Raw genomic sequence first — 23,595 nt, 5'->3', positions numbered from 1 at the left:
AGATTGTTGGCATGCCCGCGAAAGGAGGTGTCAATTGCAGGAAGGCGAAAAGGTCGAGTGACCCAAAGGCTTTGGAATTTGGGTGTTCTCGTTCAACTTCCTTCGGCCAGGTGCACGATGGGAAATTCGAAATACTGACCTGATCAAATCAGCAGTCACTCAGTGAGCAATTAAGAGTATGTCGTCGGAGATCTCGTTGAGATGGGGGATGTGTGTTGTCGTCTCAGTGTAGAGGGTCGTTCAATCCCACGAATCCAAAAATCGCAAAATCGAGAGCGTGCGCCAGGTCGGCCGCCAAGAATTTTCTTGCCAAGCGCCCGGGGCTTCTGGTACGGCAAGTTATTAGTGCGGCATCATGCAGCTCTGGGAATTGGGTGAGTTGGAGGTGACTGTGGTCTTCTGGGCTGTCTTGATGATCCGCCGTATATAGTGCCAAGGCTAAAATCTTGGCACAGACTGCCACACATTCAGTCTGGGCTTTCAGTAAAGTCCTGTCGATTTCACCTTTTTCCACTACCGCTCCCTTATTTTCCGTCAATCAACCTCCTGTTGTGTGCGATTCCCCGAAGAGCGCCAGGAACTCGCAGCAACATCTTCTCCAGCTTCTCAACTCTGCACCAAGGTCCGTCCACACAAGGCAAACCCCAAAGGACATCGCCAAAATGTGAGATCTGCGCACTCTGCCCTCCCTTACAGGATATCCGACACTGACGAATTGTGCGCTCTGCAGGCTTATCCCCAAGGCCGACCGCAAGAAGATCCACGAGTACCTCTTCCGCGAAGGTGTTCTCGTGGCCAAGAAGGACTACAACCTCCCCAAGCACGGTGACATCGACACCAAGAACCTCTTCGTACGTTCGAAACAAAGCCCGCAGTTACAAACGGGAACTAACGCGACATGATGTGTGTGATAGGTCATCAAAGCTTGCCAGTCCCTCACTTCCCGTGGCTATCTCAAGACCCAGTTCTCCTGGCAATACTACTACTACACCTTGACGCCCGAGGGTCTGGACTACCTGCGCGAATGGCTTCACTTGCCCGCCGAGATCGTGCCCGCGACGCACATCAAGCAGCAGCGCAGCCATGCTCCTCCCCGTGGAATGATGGGTGGTGAGGAACGTGAGCGCCGCGGCGGCGGCCGGGGTGGACCGCGCGGTGATCGTGATGGTGGATATCGTCGTCGTGAGGACCGTGGTGAAGCCAAAGAGGGAGGTGCTCCTGGCGAGTTTGCGCCGACCTTCCGCGGTGGCTTCGGTCGTGGTCGTGGTGCTCCCCCGGCCTCTTAGACGGTCTGAACATCGGCTGCATCAGGAGCTCGGCACCATGCGCACGAACACTCCTGCATGACCGTGACCTCTCGAGACGGACGTCGACCAATGCCTTGCACACAAGGCGAGAGAAGAGAACTGAGAATGTCTCAATGCGAGCAGCGGATCTGACAGCTGTTCAGACTTCCATGGAACCACATAGAGCAATGATGAACATGTCATGCATCGAGGCTGTAATCTTAACTGGCCAGCTGTCGCGTTTTGTGTGGCAGCATTACTTCCTGATCACGCCTCAACGTTTTGTCTCATTGCCGCCTTTGACTCTTTTCTTTCTCGCTTTCTTCTCAGTCGAAGTCTCCTCTCTCCTTTCTCAGCCGATCCATCCTCAACACCGAATGCAGAAGCACATTCGCCCCTACAGCACAATCCTCCTCCTTGCACCACTCGCTCGGATTGTGCGAAACCCCATCTTTGCAAGGGACAAAGATCATTCCTGTAGGACAGTGCACGTTGGTACACACGCTGTCGTGCCCTGCACCGCTCAGCATCCTCTGGAGCTTCGTCGTATCGCCTCCCAAGACAGCCAGCGCGCTCTCTTCGATACACTGGATAGCCTCGGGATTGAAGGTGATGGCGTCGCTCGAAAAGTCTTCCTTCATCTCCACACGGATCTTCGTGAGCGGATTGTCCTTTAGCCTGGAGACCTTCTCTGAGTCTGTGTGGTCACCCTCGTTGACCAACTGAATGAAGTCCTCGACCTTCTTGACCATCCTCTTCAAGCCCCTATCAAGAGGATTTCTCAGGTCCAAGCTCATCTCAACCTGACCGGGAACGGTGTTGATGCTCCCCGGAGAGACGTTCATGATGCCCACGGTTGCGAGCCCCTTCAAGCTTTCGGCGATCTTGCGGACCTTGTGAAGAAATGTCGCTGCAAAATAGAGAGCATCGGCGCGGTTCTCGAAGTCCGTGGTCCCGGAATGCGATTCCCTCCCTGTTATTGTGACGGTGAACCACTTGTAAGCTTGGACACCCTCGACGACCCCTATCTTTTGCTTCGCCCTTTCGAGCTTCGGTCCTTGTTCGATATGTAGTTCAAAGTGTGCACCTAAAGGCGTGCCTGGCTTCCCATCACGGTAACAAGGGACATCTCCCAGATATCCAATTCTCCTCAACTCGTCCCCGGCCGTGGCCTGAGGCAGTCCAGGACTGACGCTGCGTACGCCCCAGGCCTTCTCCAGGCCGACACGACCGGACCAGACCGAGCTTCCCATCATGCTCACCGGAAACCTGGCGCCTTCTTCGTTGGTCCAATTCACTACGCCCACATCGCCTTCTGTCTCGATCCAGTTGTCATTGAGGACCCTCAACATCTCGATCCCCGCAGCGACACCTAAAACGCCGTCGAAGCGGCCACCGCTCGGTTGGCTGTCCAAGTGGCTGCCCGCGAACGTCGCGGGGGCGCCGGGCCTGTTGGCAGACCGGGACGACGACGACAGGCCCGGTCTGATGGCGAAGATGTTCCCCATCTGATCGACGTGGGTCTTGCATCCCAGGGACTGGGTGGTGGCGATGAACCAGTCACGGGCGCACTTGTCCTCGTCACCGAGCGCCAGGCGCGAAAGGCCCTCAGTCTTGATATCGCCTGTCTTCGGTTTCGTGGCCGAGGTCCATTGTGCTGTGGAGTGGATCGTGTCCCAGAGACGGGCAGAGTTGACCTTCAAACCGCTCAGTTTGGGACCGTCGAGCTCCGTGGTGCGGAGAAGCAGACACCTGGACGTCGCAAACCCTCTGGTTGAGAACGAGAAACTATGGCCGCAGTGAGGCCTCGGCGTGTGGTTGAGTCTGCACAACATTATCGGCGACGATCTGCTCATGGCCATCTGTAGAGGGAGGGAATGAATTCAAATGGAATAGGAAGAGCTTATTTGGATGCTGTGTCTGCCAAGGGTTGTCGGAACAAGAAAGACCAGATCTGCAGGCCAGGTACGCTGTTAAACGGATTATGATGTTAAGTATTCACATGCACCGGACTCTGCTGGATACATCGCAGTACACTTCGTCGTTGACAAACATTGACATAAGAGAAGAAGAAAGAGTATGCAGCAGAATAATAAATCGCCCTGGATTCTTGATCGGGGATTTCGGGTCAATCAACCACCGATGTTAGATTAGCAGCCAGCACATCAAGTATTCCCTCCCAGCGAAATAAAAAATGCGGTTCCCGAGGATATTGACTGGTTCGATATCTACATGAACTTTGCCGACCAGGGATCAGACGGGTGGGATATTCTCACATAATGCTCCGTTCAGCACCTTACGAGAACTCAAAAGTTTTTGGGATCGGGGGCAGGTATGGTAGCAAGGCTGAAAGTTAAAGAAATTGACGGAAGCGCACCACCAAACCATAAACCTCATTTATGGTTTCATCTGCCGTGATTAACCCTGCGCCTGAAAACTACCTGGTGACTCTGGTTAGGTGGTATCTGTATGTAAAGTTAGTACCTAGTGAAATCCGTTCTGGACACTTTGCTGCGGTGCGACGTCCTCAAATTGCGGGAAACTCCTGAGAGCTCCGGTACCATGATAGGGTTCGAAGGCATGTAATGGCCCTCGCCAGGGGTACGATTAAAAACCATAGAGATTAAACAATCTGTAGCCAAGCACCCCATCTCCTCATGCTGGATATACGTTCGAGCATGATGGAAAGAGTGAAGGTTCAGAGACTAGACGGGAATGGGTCGACCTGTTCGAATGCTGGAGCAAGTCTAAACAATCAATTTGGGAAATGACTGACTGATCGCATTGACTATTACTCCGTGGATTCGGGAAGTTGGCATAAGGTATAGTTCAGCCCTTTGGGAACAGGGGACATAAGGATAACTCACTTATTGGTGGTCATCCAGTGTCAGTGTCAGTGATGTATGTGGATACATATACATAGCTATCCTTGTAGCATCCAAAATCGAGCCTGCGACTGAATTTGACTCAACACGGGGAAACTCACCAGGTTAACTAGAGACATGTCTGGGCCTGGTAAAGTGGGAATCTCACCGTCTCGGCTGGTTCTTGCTAGTATATAATCGTTGCTGTGAGAGAGCCTTCTTTGCCCTGCGTGAAACAGCCCACCTCTCTCATAGAGGGAAGTTGCGGAATTGATGCAACACCATCTAGTACTGGTCGCGCCTCATGGTCAGGCGAGTCCAGTGGTGAGCTAAAAGGACAACTTGGAAAAAGCGGACGTAAGTTGTTGAACTTTCTACCACCGCCACCAATGTAAAACACCAACGCGCTCCCAAACATCGTAGTCCTAGCATGGCCCAGAGTCGTGGGACGCATTTCGACTTCTTGATCAGTTCGTCCGACTTCGCCTTCCCCAAACAATCCCGCCGCTCCGGTCGAGCATGGCATTGAGCAGCCTGCCGAGCTCAAGGGCTGCGTCTTTGACTTTATGCTGCACTCAGATTCCACTCTTCGGTCCCATGGTCAGTCAGCCCCCCACCAGTTGCAGTGTCGCGTCGAATGATCATCTGAGTATCTGCCTGTCGACACTGGCCGGATGCCGAAGGATGGCCCATGACCATCCTATTCGATTGACAGAAACATGTTGGAGATCAAAATGGCACCCGGGAACTCGATATATTGCGCGATCCAACTTGAGACCCGCCTCGGGACCGGTTCGGATGTTATAGCCATGTATGCCACTCCAAAACACATTTCCACGTCCGCTGCAGGATCGGCTTGAGGCGCTTCCGCCTCATGAGAAAGGTGCATGGGTTGTAAGCTGGTCGACCTGATCGATAGCGCTGATTCATCCCTTGGTCTCCCGCTCCACGCTGTACACCTTGAACACCTTCTGTCGATCGTCAGGAGGGGGGGATAATCCCAGAGACGCTTCGATTTGATCTGAAAACAACAGCATTGCGGACGCATTGAGCATCAGCGCAACACCTATGACGGCGCGCGTCTTTGGCGAAAGAGCCTTGTAAGAGCTGCAGACAGGTCAGCCACATGTTCCGCGGAGAGTAGGGGAAAGGGGGTCCGAGAACACACCTCCAGAAAGTCATAATATTGAAAGGTGTAATTACTGTCTGCTCGCGAAACTGGGTGTCGGAAAAGGTTTCGTCAAGCATTGCGGAGTTGGAGAACTTGTTCAAGGAACAAGGCTTCTTGAGACGGCAAGTGTCCCGAGTATAAGCCATATCACGTGCTCGTTCCGGGTACTGCGGAGCATACAGATCATCTAGTCATATGCATCGAATGCTAACAATGGCATGCCCAAAAACGACTTCCCCTTGTTGCACCGCTATGTCGAGATTGTCAAGATATCTATATCATATGTCCCTTATGCGATAAGCGCTCTGTATGGTATAGGTGGCGTTGTCGCCGGTTCTGAGCATGTACAGCATGTTAGCACTCTCATATGCGCCACCAGAGAGTTATGATCGACCGTGAATTGCGTGCTTGATGGATCTGGTTCAATGTCGTCTCTGATTGGCTGAACCCGATTCCCTATTGAGCTCTTCAGCTCCAGTCAGTACCGTTCTGGTGGATAAATGATCCTGATCTGCTCAGCCTTGCTAGTCGATGGCAGCAGTACTAGTTGTATACGACCTTTGAGGCTCAGATAGGATGATTATCACCAAGAAAAGGAGACGCTTTGGAGATGTTCTGCCCCGCACTCGCTATCTATGCACCCATTCTCCTATCAGGAAATGATCGGGGTTTCGGGGAACAGCGTCAGCGTATGCAATTGCGAGATGGCGGTGGGAGCACCACCCTCGTCCTTCTGACTTCCCACCGCTGTCTCGGCTACGAGCCACCGTATCATCAATCTCGAGAACCTCATCTCTTCGTTGTGTGTTATCTTTCCAAACATCATCACGGACGCCGTACTCCCTCGCAATGCCAGTCGTAGGTCTGCCCGTGCATTTTGTTGCGTGTGCTTCAGGGCCTATCAGGCGAGAAGAACAACGACTGACCGGCTGGAATAGGCCAAAGTTTGTCCGTACGACGATGGCACGGTCGAGAAGCCCATCAACCGCGAGCCATATATGATTGACCTCGTTTCAAGGTATGGGAACACTCCGTTTCCCTGATCAAGAATAGCCTCATGATGGCGACAACAGCTTCATCACCAAAAGCGACCATTATGACCGGAACCACGGCCCAATTCAGCACAAAGTCGGGACAGACCACCGAGTCACAGTTGATGGGGAGGGTTTCGTCTCCAGGACCCTCAATCTCACCGTCGACCAGCTCGTGAATGACTTCCCGCAAGCCAGGGTGACCTGCACGCTGCAGTGCGCAGGAAATCGCCGACATACCATGCGCACACGCATCAAGGAGGTCTTGGGTGTCGACTGGGAGGATGCTGCTCTCATGACATGCGTGTGGGAGGGTCCTCGAGTTCGTGACATCCTGCTCGCGGCCGGAGTCCAGGACCACCACACCACGGGTGACAACGTACCACCAAGACATGTCCACTTTGCCAATTACGGCGGCAGAACTCAGGCCGATGAGTGGTATGGAGGCAGCATCCCTTGCGCCCGGGCCATGGACCCAGCCATGGATGTGATCCTGGCAGTCAAGGTACGAGCCGAGAGCGCTCCGTGACCATCCCCCCCCCTTTTTAACAGCACGTCTGCTGACTTGTCACCGCGCGGACGAAAGATGAATGGCCTGCCTTTGCCAGCCCGACACGGCTTCCCCGTCCGCGCCATCGTCCCGGGAGTGTTGGGCGCTCGTTCTGTGAAATGGCTTGACCGCATCACCGTCTCGGACAGGGAATCACCATGTTTCTATCAGCAGCGTGACTACAAGATTTTGCCGCCTGAGGCCGTCTGCCCTGAAACCGCTGAGAAATATTGGGACCGGTGTCCCTCGATGCTGGACATGCCCATTAACTCCTGTGTTGCCCACCCAACCTCGGGCTCCACCATTGTTCTGCCTGCTTCCGGGAAGATCGAGGTGCTTGGGTATGCCGTCCCACAAGGGGCCCATGGTCCGGTGGTCAGAGTTCAGGTGTCTGGTGATGAAGGTCGAACTTGGACCGATGCGCGTCTCCAGGATGGTGGCAAAGACGCGAGCCGGTGGACCTGGTCTTTGTGGCAAGCTGAGATCAAGATGGAGAAGGGCAGCCACAAAAGGATTTTTGCGAAAGCCACCGATGCGGGAGGTAATACGCAGACCTGTGAACGATCAGCTTGGAATCTGAGAGGCGTGGCCTACAATGGCTACGAGGCCGCCTTCGATTTGACCGTTCTCTAGTTCGATGTTCTAGAGCTGTCTGCGATCAGCAGCAGATCGTGGTTCATTTTTGGGGTGAGAGTTGAGCAGAAAAGTGAGCTTCCAGCCTCTCGCCTCTGATATAGTGGTTTGTTTATGGTGAGTTTGGCAGCGGCACAACCGGGGATGGGTGTTCGGATTGGGCAGCAGGATCAGCCGTAGGACAGGTCGATCCGTCCCCAGACAAGATGTCAACATTACAAGACGATATTGGGCATCTCTGCTTTGCTTGCTGGTAACCTCAGGTCTGAAGATCAAGGCCTTTCCATCTGTTAGTCTTCCCCAGAGAGAAGCGCACTATGAGGAGGTGAGCCAACCCCAGTATGGCATTACTGGCTCGACCGATGAGGAGTCGGCAGAGCTGAAGCCAAATGTGGTTTGGCAGGAAAGAGATGGAGGTGGAGAGCTAGCTGCCCAGCGTCTTAGCCGATTGGAAGGGGCCCCGAAGGGGGAAGTGAAAGGGAGAGGGACTGGGAAAGCGTGGGCAACCCGGCGCACGGGCACAGGCACGGGCGCCGGTGATGGCCCAGCACTTTGCAGCCTGCAGCAAGCCCGTTTCAGGCGGCCCTTCCCATAGTATCAAGCCCATGACACCTATCTTTTGCGGCAGCACCTCGTCATGACGAGGTCCTCGCAGCAAACTGCATCGGTTAGATCGCCCTTATGCTGAAGGCGACCCTGGCTGAGAACTGTGTACTCCGTTGTGCTTCGAGAAACAGGAGGCGGCCGTTCTCTATTTCTCCATCCCCAACGGTGAGGTGTATTTCACACGTCTTCAGGTGCTTTCTCTAGATGTACAAGGTATTTCCGCGTCAGACAGTGCCACTTATTCTGCAATGATGGCCCGTCGTGGGCCCTAGCACCGAACCCCTGCTGCCTTAGTCCTTGGGCCCTCGTCGTAACCCATCTGCTCGTGCGCCGGAACTCGGGAACAGGCGCCATTCCCTTCTGGAAATGAAAGTCACTTGACGCTCCAGACTAGCAGTAGCTGTACCAAGAGGCTCAACCGGGGGTGGACGACCGTGGGCGGTGGTACGCAACACTCGGCGTGCATTGGCAGATGTGATGTGATGATAGACGGGACCCTGGCTGTCAATCCGTGTCAACCTGCGTCAATCATTGCAGGGAAATAAGACAGTCGACACCACCGACCTCCTCTCTGTGGCACATTTGGGCCCCTCTGGGCGCCACTGGCAGCACGCCAATGTTCGGGGCTCATGGAAGACCTGGAGACCAACGCATCAGCCTGCAGACAGTGCAGAGTCGAGGGTGGACCCCCGTGAGAGATGCGGTGCCGGAGCACAAAAATGTGAAGTTCTGCTTGATTAAGTGGTATCTCTTTGTGTTAAGCTTTTCGCTCAGAGGGCTCGCTGCGAATCCCACGTTTCCGGAATTTGGTGGATGTGGTAGCTAGCCTTAGCAGCAGCCCACTGTTCAGTAGCCTAACTGGCAGCCTCTCTCCCCTGGCACGCTTGGGAGCTTCTAGCTCGCGGAATTGACAGACGGAGCCTTACTTGAACCGTGCTTCGCAGCTCCACCAGCCAGCATTAGTTGACCAGGCCGTTTGCCGGAAATCCAGGGCCCAGCGTCCTGAAACAAGCCACTCTGACCACGCAGGTGGGAGACAATTATCATTGAATTTTTCTGACGTCCTTGGGGTCTTGTGTTTGTTTGTGCGAGTGTGGCCACGGTTAGCTGCACGCGTAGAAGGCTGTCAGGCACTGCAGATATCCACGAGAGGGCAATGTAAAATAAGACGTCGCGTGCTGGAGCAGGAAATGAACGGGGATGCTGGTTGCACTCATATTTGATTCCCCTTCTCCGTGCAGTCGTCAATCATACATGCGTAGGACGACATGGAGAATCTATAGCCACGGTACCCTCCCTCGCCTGGCGGCCCCCGGAGTGACGGAGACCAAGCAGGAGGCAGATGGCCCCGAGGGTCACACTTGGACGCACCTGAGATTCGAGAAATCTGGTTGACAGCAACAGCCCCGACGACCTGCGACTTGCGCAGACTCAGCAGAGAGTTACTGTACCGTGGATGTTATATTCCCAAAAACAAAATCACAGAACAACGAGAAGAACGGCTTGCAAACCAGCCACTGACCGAAACCCAGGAATCCGGTCAGTGGTCTGCAGCCGTTTGGTGTCCTTAACTTAGGTTTAGCGGGTTGCTTTGCGGCGTGGGCGTGGGAGTGGGATAGAGTAAGCCCACCCACTGGTGACTGGACTGAAAAAGCCGAGTTGAACGTGAGTTTGTGGTTTAGCTCCCCCGATTTTGCCTCGACAAACTTGACTGCTTGCACCCGAACTGAACTCCATCTCTGCTGTCGTTTCCACCTGGGATTCTCATCTTTCTCCCCAACTCACTTTTCGCAGCCATCGGCATCACTCCCGTCCGTTTTTGATCTTTGTCGAATTGCCTCTCTTTTCCTCTGTGTCCTGTTGTCTTCAGGGGGAAAACCGAGAGAGAGGTTGGCCTGTATCAAATTCATCTTCGCCGCTTGTCCTGCACTTACCTTCCCCGAGCTGCTGGAGTTGGGTCGGGTGTCTGCTTTTTTTTCTGACTCGACGTCTGTGAGCTCTTCTCTGGTACTTTTTCCCACCCTGCCCACTCCTCACCGGTTCCTGGCTGACGAGGTCAAAGCATAGCCCATAATCTCGACTTGCTCGATAATTTGTCCGCCTGCCCTCTCCGCCCGACGTAACGACCCGGTCGACTTTTTTCAACCGTCATGGCGACCGCTGCTCCTTCCGTCCCCAAGCTCGACCGCTATGTGGTCATTCACGTTGCGACCACCTGTGATGAACATGGTGTTTATGTCACAAAAGATTCTGCAGAAGTGATTGAGCTGGGTTGGATCTTGCTCGACAGCAAGACGTGTGACGAGGTATGTGTTTCTTGGCGGTGTCCGCTACGGGGGAGGATGAGAAGAGAACCAGAGGCGATGAGAGAAACGACCGGACCTGTTGACAGATGTTCCAGATCTATCGGGAAAGCGTGCTAGTGAAGCCCGTCAACACGCCCATCACACCCCTCTGCAGTGAGTACTTTCTGTGTCGGGAGGACGGAGATTTGCATGAACTGATCCTTGAAATCACAGCCAGCCTCACTACTTTGACCTGGGAGCACGTTCGCAATGCCGGCTCTTTCCGGGATGCAGTCACTCGCTTTGACCATTTCGCTCAGGAGCACCTTATATCCAAGAACCTGGAGTTTTCCTTTGTCACACTGGATTCCTGGGACTTGCGGGTCCAGTTGCCTCGAGAGGCCCGTGATAAGGCAGTCGTCCTACCGGCTTACCTGCAACACTCCCGGACCTTCGACTTGCGTTCAGAGTATGCCCGATGGCAACAGCACCACCCAGAGTCCCTGCCCTTTGGCCCCAGTTCTCTAGCAAACATCTGTGCTGCTCTCGAGGTGGAGCCTGTGCAATCGTCGGCGCCAATCAAGCACAACCTGCCCTTCCATCTGCAGGCGTTGGCGCCTGCTTCCCCTCGGCGCGCCATGGAGGAGGCAGTCACTCTGGCCAGGGTTCTCAGGGGCCTCATTCGGAAGTCTCAGCCCGCCCACGAACATCCAGATGTTTTGACTCGCCCCATGGACGCCAGGGCCGATGTGAACGCCTTCTTGAAGGAACGCAGCAAGGTTCTACACATGAACGGTCTTCCGCACGACACCACTCAGTCTGAACTCGAGAGCTGGTTCACTCAATTCGGAGGGAGGCCAATCGCCTTCTGGACCCTTCGTACTCCGGATCAGCACAAGCCTACAGGGTCAGGTTTCGCCGTGTTCTCTTCCCACGAAGAGGTATGTCTCACTTTCATTTCCCAGTTTCGCCTCCACGGCACTGATATCAACCCTCGGCCCACTCCCCTCGTGCCCTTCAACTTCATCATTCCCCTACTCTGATCGAGGATTAACACTAGTCTTCTCTTCTCAGGCCGCTGAAAGTCTCTGTATGAACGGACGCGCCCTCAACGAAAAGGCCATCGAGGTCTCGCCTTCTTCAAGCCGAGTCCTCGATCGTGCCGCCGAGATTCTGACTCCATTCCCTCCAAGCAAAAACCGACCACGACCAGGTGACTGGAATTGTCCTTCATGTGGCTTCTCCAACTTCCAACGCCGTACTGCCTGCTTCCGATGTTCTTTCCCTGCGGGAGGAGCGACGGGTGTTGATCCATATTACAATTCCTACGCCAGTTATGGACCTCCTCACATGATGGGTCATCATCCTCACATGGGACATCATGGACATGGAGTTGGACATCACGGCCGCGGCGGAGCTGGCATTGTCCCCTTCAGAGCTGGTGACTGGCGCTGCGGTGCAGAAGGCTGCTCATACCACAACTTTGCCAAGAATGTCAACTGTCTGCGCTGTGGTGCCCCTCGTGCTGGAGCCGCAGTCGTGGTCGATTCAGCCTATCCTTCTCCTATGGCACCGCCGTCCGAGTATGGTATGGGGCCTGGTTCGATGGCTAGCACTCCGGGACCCGCTCCATATGGTGCTGGTGCAGCTGCATTTGGTTCTGGAGCAGCTTTTGCGCAGCCACCGAGTCAATTTGGCATGCCTTCTGGGATGGGAGGCCCCCCAGCCGCTCCCTTCCCCCAGATGGGCAGCATGACTCCTGGCTACGCATCCAGCAACATGTCTCATTCATCCTTCGGCCCTGCGGCCCAAGCTGCTTTCAGCGGTGCCGCTGACATGAATGCCCCGAGCAATCTTCCTCAGAATGGCTTTTACGGCAATGGACCTGGTGGAGATCCTTTCGCCTTCCTCTCCGCTGGCATTGACAGCCTCAGCATGGTGACGCCTGATGAAAACCAAGGCCCCCGTCGCAATGGTGGCCCTCAGAGCGCGAAGAGCCCTGCTTAAAAAAGCCAACACACGGACCTCTGCTTCCCAAAGTCGCCCTTCAACACCACTACAGTTCACTCATTGACCGATTAACGACTCCGACGACATCTTTCATGTTGAGCAAGGTTGTCTAGTTCTTTTTTCCCCGACTTTCATGTACTTGATTCTTTCCAGATTCAATGCACATCTGTTTACTAGCTTTGTATCGTGGATATTGGCGGGCGGTGCTGGAGGCTGGGCTGCTGGAGGGTTTGAACTTGGTCGAAAGCGCCGGCAGTGGGACAATCTTTGCATATGAGGGACGACCTAGAGAACATCGTTTGTGTTTTTGCTCGGGACCATGGGTTGGGATTGAAGAAGATGCGCGCGAAGGGGGCACAAATTGCGATGGAAAACCCAGGAATAGGTGGCACGAACAAGGGAGCATGGAGGTCTAGAGAAAACGAAAACTACCTGGTACAAGTGCGAACAAAACTGTATGGCATCGATGGGAGTGTGTTGCGTTGGAACTTGTGCGTGCACATGTGTATGTTGCTGTTGTCTAGGGGCTATTGCCAGCATAGCGAAGGAGCAGGAGCGTGGAACAAGGGTATGGAACAGGGACAAGGGCAAAAATGGACAGACAAAAGTTGTGGAAACATATCCAGTATGGCATCGAACAGGACCGAGCACAACCAGCCTGCGACACAACCCCGGCACATACGTTTTTGAGACCGCCCACAGTATGATCGGTTTGCACATGGCTATTTGAGGAAAGGGAGGATTCGAAGCTGGACATTGTCATCATTCAGCGGGTAACTTATTGCGGTATAGGATGGCTTTTATGAACTTGTTCAATCGCGGGTGGAACAATGTCACATCATTTTCTGAAAACAACTTGATGAGCTTCGTGTCGCTCGTTGCGCAGGAAATGACTGTCGTGGTGTACTGAGCACTGAGGATATCTGGCTTTCCTTCTCTTTTACATGATTCTGCTGGCCAGACAAGCCCGGGAGGCATCGATCTTCCTGTCACCCCCCAACATGACATTTGACCTTGACACCTTTTGGTTTCCTCTCTGCCGTATATCGATCCTTGTACCTTTTCCACACCCAAAGGAGAGGAAGAGTGAGGATTCAGGATGTTGATCTCACAGACGAAACTTGATCGATTCGTGAGACTACACGCACAATCCCTTTTCCAACTGCTGGCAACTGAATGGGATATTCACGGAGGCTCGCTACCCTGTGAATTCCTGCAGAGTCGAGCATAGGTGTGTGTATACCTGCGCACGACATGTATGTTCACGTGCTATTGCTACCTACGACGGGCAAAGCAAAGGGAGGGAAGCAGGGAGGAGGAATTCCTAACACAACTAAATTAATGGGTATAGACGGACAGGCGGGATCCTACAGAGAAGCAAACAGGTCTAATGCGGGATCAATGTTTACGAATGGTGTAACTATAACTAGACGGTGCAGATTGATGTTGATATGCCTTGTTCTATCTCTTGGGAACTCTTGACTCTCTCCCTCTCCCTCTCTTTCTCTTTCTCTTTCTCTTTCTTCCCCGATTCTCTGGCGCGCCTCCGTTTTACCTCTCCTTTGGACATTTCGATATTGGGGGTGGAAGTGGGTGGGGGAGACAAGTGTTTGAGCCCACGACGCTGACTCGCCCACTGTCTGTGCACAAGGGAGGCCTCTCCACACGGCTCAATTGATTGATCCACGTCCAAGGCTGCGGCTCCCCAAAATGTTGCCTGTGCCTGTCTCTCCAGAGTTGTGTGTATGTGTATGTATGGGTGGATGGGTGGGTAGGTGGCGGAGCCGCTCTCCTCGACAACCTCAGTCGGCTCGCCGGATAACTGTCCACGGAGCAGACGTCTAGAAAGTCAACCTCGTGCTGCTCAACCTTCAGATCTTCGACTTTCGACATAACCGAAAGAGCGCTGGAGCGTTGCTTTGTCGCTTTCAAAGATTAGCAACAGGGCACAGGCATTACCATAGCCGCCACGAAATGTGAACCCCATAATTGAAAATAACGCTTGCTCTTCACGCTCATGCTGGCCTAATATTACCTCTTCCTCGGTGGCGCCCTATGCCAGAACCCAAGTGACTAGCCCCTACAGCGTCAGCCACTCGCTATTCATAGTTCGCAGATCCAGTTGGAGTCTCGCAGCCTCTCGACCCTCGCAATTGCGGCTATATTATCCCTGCACCTGGGCTTGTTGGACTTGAGCAGCTTGCGTCGCAGCGGCATGGTTGACAACGCTTTGCAAGACATCACGGTCGCCTTGCTCCAAGATTGCCGTCAAGTTTTGATAGAGTTGGGGTTGTTCGGCCTGGAGTTTGTCCAAAGACTCTTTGAACGCTGAGTACGGATCGAATTTATCCAGCGGGCTCTCCAGCAGACTGTCATCATCGAGGACGCTATCGTCGTCATCATCTGCCAAAGCACCGAATTTCTTGGCCTCTTCGCTGAGGAAGTCCAGATAAGCCTGCGACTCGTCTTTGATATCGCCTTTGGTGTCCGGCACAGAGGCGGCACTAACACTGCCCCATTCTTGCCCTTCGGTACCAGGGTCGTCAGCCCAATCTTCGGCATCGTCGTCCGACCCATAGTCAGAAACCGTATCAGAGACGCCATCAGAAGCTTTAACAGCTTCCTCCCGTTGCTTGATCGCAGCGGGCAGAGTTCGAAAGAGATAAGTCGCTCCCGTCAGAAGTCGTGGCCAGCCAGTTTGAACCGAATGAGGAACTTGGTCGGCACGGATGGTGAGGAGAGAGCAGATAGCTGCAAGGCAGAGCTTCTTGTCGTGGACACGGCGGAAATTGTCAATCATGCCAAACCAGATCGAAAAGAATTTGTTGGTCCAACCATGTGACTCGAGCACTTGAAGTGCCAGAATAGGGTTGTAATAGAGACAGTTGATAACCATCTCCACCAGATGTAGTTTGTAACTTCTGACCAATGTCTTGGCCCCCGCGGTGGCCAGAACCTCCATGGGCAAGGTCACAAAAGTCGGTATGTAGCTGTCAATAGGGCCTCCTCGAAGGTTCAGCATTATGGCTTCAGCGAGCTTACATCCGCAGATGCGATCCACGCCTCCGACCTTGGGATCGGAGAAGATGTCTCGCACCATACCCGCGACAGCAGCCAGGTATGGCGGGTGTTCGATAAACCTTTGCTGACCGTAACATACGAAGTTGTCCAGGGCTGGGAGCATGTCTTCCAGATATAGCTCAGCGCCGTCTTTGAAGGTCTTGTGCATGAGTTCGAAGGCTTGCCACATTGTTGATGATATGGATTTCGAGGCATAGGTGCACGAATCAATGATTTCGAAGACTTCATTGTAGAGGTCGTAGAGCTTGTTTTCCAGGGTAATGGTAATGACCGGCATCAGGATAGATTCGAGAAGAAGGAGAACGTCTGGTGTTGCCTCGAGAGTCAGAATAAGAGTGCCGATTGTTTGCAGCACCCCTAATGCCGCAATGGACTTGTCGTCCAGATAGTCGTTGTGTGCATCACCGGTTTCTGCTGCCCTGGCCTCATTCCGTTCCAGAATTTCCCGGATGATTCGAAGATACGTGTCTCGGAGATTTGTGCTCAAAGCCACCGCGAAGGGCGTGAGCTGTTCCGCAAAGACTTCGACAAAGTCCTCCATAACGTTTGACAGAGAGTCGACATCAACTTCGTTCATCAGTTGCAGCAGTTGGTGCATGATTTGCGGGATGTTGGATTGCATGGTAAGACGGATAGCATCATGCCTAATCAGAGGTTGCAAAGCCAACGACGCCTCCACTCTGACAGGCAGTTCTGGATCGGCCATGGACTCCATTATATTCTGATAGATGATCATGAGATTGTTCTGGTCCTTGAAATCCAGCTGCTCAAACTTCTCCATTGTCTCACAGGCTCTGGCTCGGAGGAAGGCATGTGGAGATCTAAACTCGGGGAACACATGTCGCACGAAAAAGTATTCGACTTGGTCAGCGATCGGGCTCTTCTTGCCCAATATGACCGACGCAAGCGAACCTATCATCCTAAGTGCACCGTCTTTCTCACGCGGATTCTTTAGGTCGTCTGGAGCAGCCTCGTATCGGGACACGACTTCGTTCACATACGAGAGGATGACATATGTCTGTTGTTTCCGTGATTTTGTCAAGGCGATCAAGAAGTTGGTCGCGGCCATGTCTGGAGCGGAGACTTCCTCGTAATAGTTGAGCTTCCGGTGCAAGTAGTCGGCCGGATTGTCGGAGAACAACTCCAGATCGTCGTCCGAAAGACACATGACGGGGAAGATTAAATGCTTGATGAGGCTGTCCATGTGTGGCTTGAGCTTGTCCCACATTATTTTGGGCTTCACACATTCTTCTAGGAAGATCAGGGTGTACGACAGAGAAGGCTTGCTCAGCCAGTAATTGCCCCCAACCCATTTTTCAATTTCGCCCAAATAGCCCTTCAGAATTTCTGGCGCAAAGTTTGTGATGAAGTTCTTCGCGAATGCTCCAAATTCCTTCTCTTGGGCTGCAGACAGCCCCGACGGATTCCCGTACCTCACGAACAGCCTGTTGAGGTTTGCGTAGGACCATTTTCGTGCTTTCCACCAGTGGTTGCGTTCCCGGTCTTCAGCGTCTTCGGGCATAGCACTCTCCGGGGGCTTCTTTGAGATGATGGTCAGAAAGAGTGTGCACCAGTCCACGGTCGCCTGGTGCGACTGGAGTGGGGTCGGCAGGCCGTAGTAGACAGCATGTTTGTAACATTTGACACATATCCTGAGCATTTCGCCTGCTTCCAGACTGGTCTCGTTCACCAACTTGTTCCCAATGCCCAATAATGTGGGGAAGGCCACGTTAACGACTTTGTCAAGATTTTGTCTCTCTTCTCCGGCGCGGAAACGATATGTACGACACACCGCCAACAAACACTGCAGCCCCGCATAGACCTGGTTGGCATCTTGAGTGTTCATCAGCTGCAGAGTGATGTCCATGAGCTCGGGCCATTTTGCTGGAAAATCGTACTGCAAGACGGTCTGAAGGATGGGAATGAGCTGTGCTCGAATCAGGGGAGGAGAGGAGGACAACACAGGCAGCAGGCGGTCTCTGAAGGGTTTCCGTTCGGGCTCGGAAATTGGCTGGTGAGGAGTGTGTTCGGTGGCCCATCCGCGCGATATTCGATTCTTGAGGTAGACGGCAACCGAGAGGCGGATAGGAGCGTCCTGCTCCGCCTGTAGGATGTCAAGCAGGGCTCCAATGAACCCAGGATGCTGTTCAGCTTGCTTCAAAGCCGCCTCAGCTTGGGAGCGGATGGTTGCGTCGGCTGACAAAGTCGACTGGATGGTGGTTCGCAGGTCCATAGTCGTGAAAGGATGCTGCCCTTGATAGGGCCAATGCTTGGATACAACAAAACAGCCTAGACAATCACAAGGACTTGATAGCAAAGCAGACGTCGTGAGAATATCAAGACAGGCTCTGGCAGCGGAGAAATTTTCCCCATGTGCATGTGCAGGTGGTGGCAGTCGATGGCGAGGGAGAACTGGAATCAATATGCCGCCAAAAACATCCCAGGACTCGAAAGAGAGCCACCGCCAAGCCCCGCCAGCCTGATCCCTTCTGACTAGTGGTAACTATCCTTCGCCTCAGAGCTAGAGTCTCGCCGCTCTACGTGTAGCTCGTACACGGGTCAGGGATGCGCATGTCGGAGAATTTGAAGGTTGTAACACGGGAAGGATTCATTCTTCTATTCTAGCTTCCTGACCTCAGCCTTCAGTATGGCCAGATGGACCACATAACCCGAGCCAGACTGTAGCTGGGACGAAAGCTCCTGATCCGGAACGCGCCATACGTGGAATTCCTTCATCAAAGCGTCCAAGAACAATTCGCAGACTGTATCAGACCGCAGCTGTTGAGCCACCAAAACAACCGTCGGTTTTGTTTCTGTTGATGCCAGACGACACGCATCCACACAGGTCTGCACCAACGGAGAGATAAGATACTCGTTATAAACACAGTCGCAGAGCACGAGCAGATCAATCACGGCGTCCTGTGGGATGGCTGACTTGAGATTTTCAACGCTGTCCGCTTCCCAATCTAAGGGTAAGACCTTGAGGCGTTCTTCCTGTGCCATCTCTTTCTCGTTGGGTCTCTTCTTGCGGATCTTCTTCCTTTTCAGAGATGCTGTGTTAGCAGCTATGTTCTCCCTCAGGTATTTCACCACATAGGCTTGATCTGTGAGGACATAACACTGCACAAATCTCGACAGGACGAGACCCAGCAAGCCGGTGATGCCACAACCAAGCTCGACAACAACTGCAGTGTCATGGAGAACGCCACTCAGTATTGGAGGCAAAGACGTCAACCAGGCTGCCAGGAGTGGAGTAATCTTCCAGATCACCGCCCCTGTGGTTCCTTCCTGTCTACTGGAGTGGAGAAGGCCTGGTGATTGCCGCAGCACGTAGTCATGGCCAGCGATTTCAATCTCCAAAGAATCGGCCTTGGGGTCGATGAAGCCCAAGTTATTGCTCGGGATGTCTTGGCTGAACAGTAAGAAAGTTTCTAGAGCTCTCAGTTAGAACACGATTGCTGCAACGACAGTACTTGGTGTCATATACCTTCGCCAGCATCTTCAATCGGTTGTCCCGCGGCGGCGACGAGCGACTGGAATGTCATTACTGCTTATTGTCCGGAAACAGGAGGTCCAACAATAGGGCAGCTTTGGGTGTGGTCCCGGAGCTTTTTGCTCCGCAAACTGAATGAAGGCTGGATCACAGGCAGCGGGGAGGCTCACATAAGCATGATGTCGCGGTAGGGCGTTACTGTGAGCGTCGACCAAAAAGAGACATGGTTGAGCGACAATGGCTTGCTTGACTCGACACGACAAAAGGGAAGTAATAGCCCTATATTAGGGTTCTTGGTGGGCGGGAGGGCTGGGTGGGTGTTCTGGATGCGATCCGAGGACGATGCATATGGTGCTTATGGCGCCCTATGTCATCGTACAGGCACTTCGGGGGCGTTGTCTGCAAGACTGCCGGTTGGCGACAGGGTAAGACTCATGCAACGTCGAGGGTCAAGAGATTCATCGTTGAGTGATGAAGGAGGGTTGTTCCAAGCTCGGAGTTAAGGACTGGTTGTGGCTATGGAGGTAGACTTGTCGGCCCGACCAGATGATCCGATGCTCCCACTGCCACCGGATGAGCCAGTCCAGAGGGTTGATCACTGGATAAGGTCACTCACTGGTGAAGTTCACTGGTAACACGCATCGTGCACCGCCACCGGCTCAACAGCCTGCTCCCTCTCGCATCGCTACACATCAGCTCTTGGTACATGAGGTAGGCATTCTCTTTTAGTCATGAACTGAAACAACGTGCAGCTGCCACCAGCGAGCTGAAACCTACTATTACCTGGAGCTAGGTTCGCGGTTATCTTGTAGTAAAGGGGCTTAGAACGACTGTGTAGGTAGGTACAATACATACTTAGAAAGATAGCTGAGAGTACTCGGTGAGAGGTACAGGCCCAGCTTGCCAGGTACTCGGTAGATAACTAAGCGGGAGGCTGGGCAGGCCAAGTGACGTAACGAGTTAGCCCCCAAAACCCCCGACCCCGGATTACTCGTTGCTCCTTGACCTGCCGCGCCAACCGGCTCAGTAGGCCAGTCTACAACCACACTACTGCCTAGAAGTCGTGAGGTTGGCGAGCTCTGACACTCACAAGAAACTCGCACACAACCCAACCTAACCCTCTACGTTCAAAGAACCTTGCCGCGCTACAAACACATCCTGGTCGTTACGCAGGCAGCTACACTAGTTTTTCCCCTTCCACCTTTAACTACTGCTCCCTTCATTTGTCCCACCTCGTCCATCTTGCCCACCCTTCGCTGATTGTCGTCATCTCGTCCTGGTGGGAGCGCCAGACAAGAGTAACACTATTTCCCCGGCTGTCCCTCATATTATCCCTCGTTCAGGGATACCGTTCCTCCAAATCGACGAAATATCACTTGTCATAGTCCTCCACCCCTTGTTACTGCCGAGATGTCGCTCGAGAACGACACGCGGCCGAGGGTCGACGGTTATGTCCAACCTCAAATGACCAAGAAGCCACCTTTCTCTGTCGAGGCTTCTGGATATCAGAAGAAGGAAGGCGAAACCATACCCCGACGCAACCCTCTGGCCAAAGACAAGCTCATCGTTCAACCTTCAGACGATGTCAAAACCGTTTTTGACAATCTCAAGAGGGCGGCCTCCAAATTCGGAAATGCCAAAGCTATTGGATCGAGAAGGATCATCAAGACTCACGTAGAGAACAAGAAGGTCAAAAAGATTGTCGATGGTCGCGAGCAAGAGGTGGACAAGAAATGGACCTACTTCGAGCTCAGCGGTTACGAGTACATGACTTTCATCGAGTATGAGAAGCTGGCTCTCGACTGCGGCTCGGGCTTGGCTCATCTTGGAATTTCTAAAGAAAACAAAATGCACCTGTATGGTGCTACCAGGTACGGCCTTCGCTCTCCTAAGCATTTGGGTTTTCTGACTTCTCCAGTGCTCACTGGCTGGCTATGTCGCATGCTGCCGCCTCTCAGTCGATCCCTATCGTCACTGCTTACGACTCTCTCGGTGAGGAAGGACTAAAGCATTCTCTCATTCAGACCGGATCTGTCGCCATTTTTTTAGATCCCAACCTCATCCCCACCTTGCTCAGAGTCATCAAGGACGTGACGAACCTGAAGACTGTCATCTACAACACGGAGCCTGAGGTCAAGGAAGCTGATCTGGAGAAATTGAAATCCTCCTATCCCGATCTGAAAGTCATGAGCTTTGAAGAATTGCGAAAGTCCGGCGCTGACAATCCCGTGGACCCCGTGCCTCCCAGCCCAGAAGATCTGGCCTGCATCATGTATACATCTGGCTCCACTGGGCCACCGAAGGGTGTTACCATCAAACACAAGGCTGTGGTTGCCGCAATGGCCGGAGTCCAGACGGTCGTGGCACCCTATATTGGACCGGCCGACGCATTGCTGACTTATCTGCCTCAATCGCACATTTTCGAATACATGTTCGAAAACGTGTGCTTGTTCTGGGGTGGAACTATGGGCTACGGCAACCCTAAGACCTTGTCCGACGCTTCGGTCCGGAATTGCAAAGGAGATATTCGTGAATTCCGACCCACTATTTTGATAGGCGTCCCTGCCGTCTGGGAAAGCGTCAAAAAGGGTATTCTTTCGAAAGTCAATGGCGGCTCCTTCATCGTCAGGAACATGTTCTGGGGCGCTTTGTCACTGAAACAGACTCTGCTCTCAATGGGCCTGCCTGGCGCCGGTATATTGGATGCTGTGGTTTTCAAGAAGTTGAAGGATGCCACAGGAGGCCGACTCCGCATTGCCTTCAACGGAGGCGGCCCTATCTCGGAAGAAACCATCAAATTCATCAGTTATGCAGTCACCCCCATGATTTCCGGCTATGGTCTCACTGAGACTTCTGCGATGGGCTGCATTCAAGATCCTTTGGCGTGGGATCCCTATGCCCTGGGCGACATCACTGGATGTATCGAGATCAAGCTGGTCGACTTTCCTGATGCTGGTTACTTCTCGACGAACAAACCCCCCCAAGGCGAAATCTGGATTCGAGGCCCTTCGGTCACAGAAGGATATTGGGACAATGAAAAAGAGACCCAAGAAGCAATTACCGAAGACGGATGGTTCAAGACCGGCGATATTGGTGAATTCAATGCAAACGGCCACCTACGTATCATCGACCGGAAGAAAAACTTGGTCAAGACACTCAATGGTGAATACATTGCCCTCGAGAAACTGGAATCAGCCTACCGAACAGCCCCCGTTGTCGGAAACATTTGCGTTTTCGCTGCTCAAGACAAGGCGAAGCCGATTGCCATTATCGTGCCAGTTGAAGCCACCCTGCAGAAACTCGCAGCAGCCAATGGCATCCACGGAGAAAACCTGGAAGAGATGGTTCATGATGAAAAGCTGAATGCAATCGTGCTAAAGGAAGTGCAGAAAGCGGGTCGTGAGGCTGGTCTTTCTGGTATTGAGATCATTGACGGCGTCGTCCTGGCCGACGAGGAGTGGACTCCTCAAAATGTGAGTGGTCTAAAGTTTTTCTAATCGAGTACTAACAACCTGGTAGGGTCTAATTTCCCCGGCTCAAAAAGTTCAAAGGAAGAAGATTCAACAGCGATTCGAAAAGGAAATCAAGCATGCCTACGGAGACTGAACCTGAAATAATATCAACATAGACAACAGCGCCAGCCCCAGGTGCTTCGATACGCTTGATTCATATTACCCCATCATCCCGGAGAATCGAGAAAGGGAACCCATCGAACGAAACTGATGAGCAGGCACGGTGTTTGAGGATTGTTTCGTCTGATGATATCCCAATACAATATGTAGTATACCATTGTTGGCAATCTCGCATCCATTCTTAATGCATCTCTCTTTGACCGAAGCTAGGACCGCAGGCCATGTTTTCATCCTTTGCTTTTCACGTGTCGACAATTCCCCTCCAGGCTTCCCGATCGGCAGAGCCCTCATTTCCAGGACGGCCGTTCGATATCGAGTTTGTCAGCTCTTTCACTAAGCACCTCATTTTGTTCCGGGAAATCAAGGGAATTCAGAAATCTAATGTTTCTTCGAGTTGCTGGTGATCTTCATGCCGTCGATAAGCCTGCAAACTTTGTCAGTCTGGAAGCGAAGCGCAGCAGAACAAGACTGTTACCATCCTGCATTCTCGATTGCATTGCTCGGGCAGTGGCCATCACTCTGGCATTGGACGGGACAACATATTCCTGGATCCGTGATGCATTCGTTGCAGGTGACGCTGCCTTCGTTGCCACTTTGGATCGGAATTGGTGTGAGGCTATCATCCGGGGCATCGGCACCGACTGGGCTGCGATGGAGGTCAGTCTTGCGACAGTTGAACGATATCATCTGTTTGTGTGAACGTACCTGTCATTCTTCCTTTCTAACGTAAGTGCTGTCACACTGTGGACCAACACGCTGACAGCAACCAGGCCAAGAGTCACCGCCTTCATGTTTGAGACAGACTGGAGGGGTGAGATTCCTAGAGTTGCAAAAGTGAGCTATTTGCTGTTCAGCGAGGGAACTGGCAATCATGTTCTACGTTGTGGAATTTGTTGTCTCAAAGCCACATTCCAGCCAAGTACATTCCTCGCGTGCGGTTGGTTCACTACGCG

At 53.0% G+C, this 23,595-nt stretch overlaps 9 protein-coding genes across 9 annotated transcripts; 4 read left to right on the top strand and 5 right to left on the bottom strand.

The window, feature by feature from the left end:
• Window positions 1-355: 355 nt before the first annotated feature.
• Window positions 356-1,286, top strand: AYL99_10254 (hypothetical protein; the record flags this gene model as incomplete). Its single annotated transcript, XM_018841760.1, has 4 exons — window positions 356-422; window positions 472-664; window positions 731-851; window positions 915-1,286. 4 exons carry the CDS (start codon window positions 356-358, stop codon window positions 1,284-1,286), a joined length of 753 nt encoding a protein of 250 aa, XP_018688648.1.
• A 326-nt stretch (window positions 1,287-1,612) lies between these two features.
• On the bottom strand, window positions 1,613-3,121 carry AYL99_10253 (hypothetical protein; the record flags this gene model as incomplete). Its single annotated transcript, XM_018841759.1, has 1 exon — window positions 1,613-3,121. The coding sequence occupies one exon, from the start codon at window positions 3,119-3,121 to the stop codon at window positions 1,613-1,615; it is 1,509 nt and encodes a 502-aa protein (XP_018688647.1).
• A 1,955-nt stretch (window positions 3,122-5,076) lies between these two features.
• Window positions 5,077-5,398, bottom strand: AYL99_10252 (hypothetical protein; the record flags this gene model as incomplete). Its single annotated transcript, XM_018841758.1, has 2 exons — window positions 5,077-5,257; window positions 5,319-5,398. The coding sequence occupies 2 exons, from the start codon at window positions 5,396-5,398 to the stop codon at window positions 5,077-5,079; spliced, it is 261 nt and encodes an 86-aa protein (XP_018688646.1).
• Window positions 5,399-6,170: 772 nt separating this feature from the next.
• Window positions 6,171-7,535, top strand: AYL99_10251 (hypothetical protein; the record flags this gene model as incomplete). Its single annotated transcript, XM_018841757.1, has 4 exons — window positions 6,171-6,179; window positions 6,260-6,339; window positions 6,395-6,857; window positions 6,939-7,535. 4 exons carry the CDS (start codon window positions 6,171-6,173, stop codon window positions 7,533-7,535), a joined length of 1,149 nt encoding a protein of 382 aa, XP_018688645.1.
• A 2,756-nt stretch (window positions 7,536-10,291) lies between these two features.
• AYL99_10250 (hypothetical protein) lies at window positions 10,292-12,433 on the top strand (the record flags this gene model as incomplete). The annotated part of the gene is made up of 4 exons (XM_018841756.1): window positions 10,292-10,447; window positions 10,543-10,600; window positions 10,661-11,367; window positions 11,501-12,433. The coding sequence occupies 4 exons, from the start codon at window positions 10,292-10,294 to the stop codon at window positions 12,431-12,433; spliced, it is 1,854 nt and encodes a 617-aa protein (XP_018688644.1).
• Window positions 12,434-14,600: 2,167 nt separating this feature from the next.
• AYL99_10249 (hypothetical protein) lies at window positions 14,601-17,750 on the bottom strand (the record flags this gene model as incomplete). The annotated part of the gene is made up of 1 exon (XM_018841755.1): window positions 14,601-17,750. One exon carries the CDS (start codon window positions 17,748-17,750, stop codon window positions 14,601-14,603), a length of 3,150 nt encoding a protein of 1,049 aa, XP_018688643.1.
• A 383-nt stretch (window positions 17,751-18,133) lies between these two features.
• AYL99_10248 (hypothetical protein) lies at window positions 18,134-19,062 on the bottom strand (the record flags this gene model as incomplete). The annotated part of the gene is made up of 2 exons (XM_018841754.1): window positions 18,134-18,948; window positions 19,005-19,062. 2 exons carry the CDS (start codon window positions 19,060-19,062, stop codon window positions 18,134-18,136), a joined length of 873 nt encoding a protein of 290 aa, XP_018688642.1.
• Window positions 19,063-20,420: 1,358 nt separating this feature from the next.
• AYL99_10247 (hypothetical protein) lies at window positions 20,421-22,616 on the top strand (the record flags this gene model as incomplete). Its single annotated transcript, XM_018841753.1, has 3 exons — window positions 20,421-20,881; window positions 20,929-22,483; window positions 22,530-22,616. The coding sequence occupies 3 exons, from the start codon at window positions 20,421-20,423 to the stop codon at window positions 22,614-22,616; spliced, it is 2,103 nt and encodes a 700-aa protein (XP_018688641.1).
• Window positions 22,617-23,020: 404 nt separating this feature from the next.
• Window positions 23,021-23,433, bottom strand: AYL99_10246 (hypothetical protein; the record flags this gene model as incomplete). Its single annotated transcript, XM_018841752.1, has 3 exons — window positions 23,021-23,066; window positions 23,118-23,288; window positions 23,348-23,433. The coding sequence occupies 3 exons, from the start codon at window positions 23,431-23,433 to the stop codon at window positions 23,021-23,023; spliced, it is 303 nt and encodes a 100-aa protein (XP_018688640.1).
• Between the last annotated feature and the right edge of the window lie 162 nt (window positions 23,434-23,595).

This window comes from Fonsecaea erecta (assembly GCF_001651985.1).
Source record: "Fonsecaea erecta strain CBS 125763 chromosome Unknown Scaff11, whole genome shotgun sequence".
Classification (NCBI taxonomy): Eukaryota; Fungi; Ascomycota; class Eurotiomycetes; order Chaetothyriales; family Herpotrichiellaceae; genus Fonsecaea; species Fonsecaea erecta.
The sequence above is the reverse complement of the archived record's forward strand: the minus strand, read 5'-3'. Positions and strand labels throughout refer to the sequence as shown.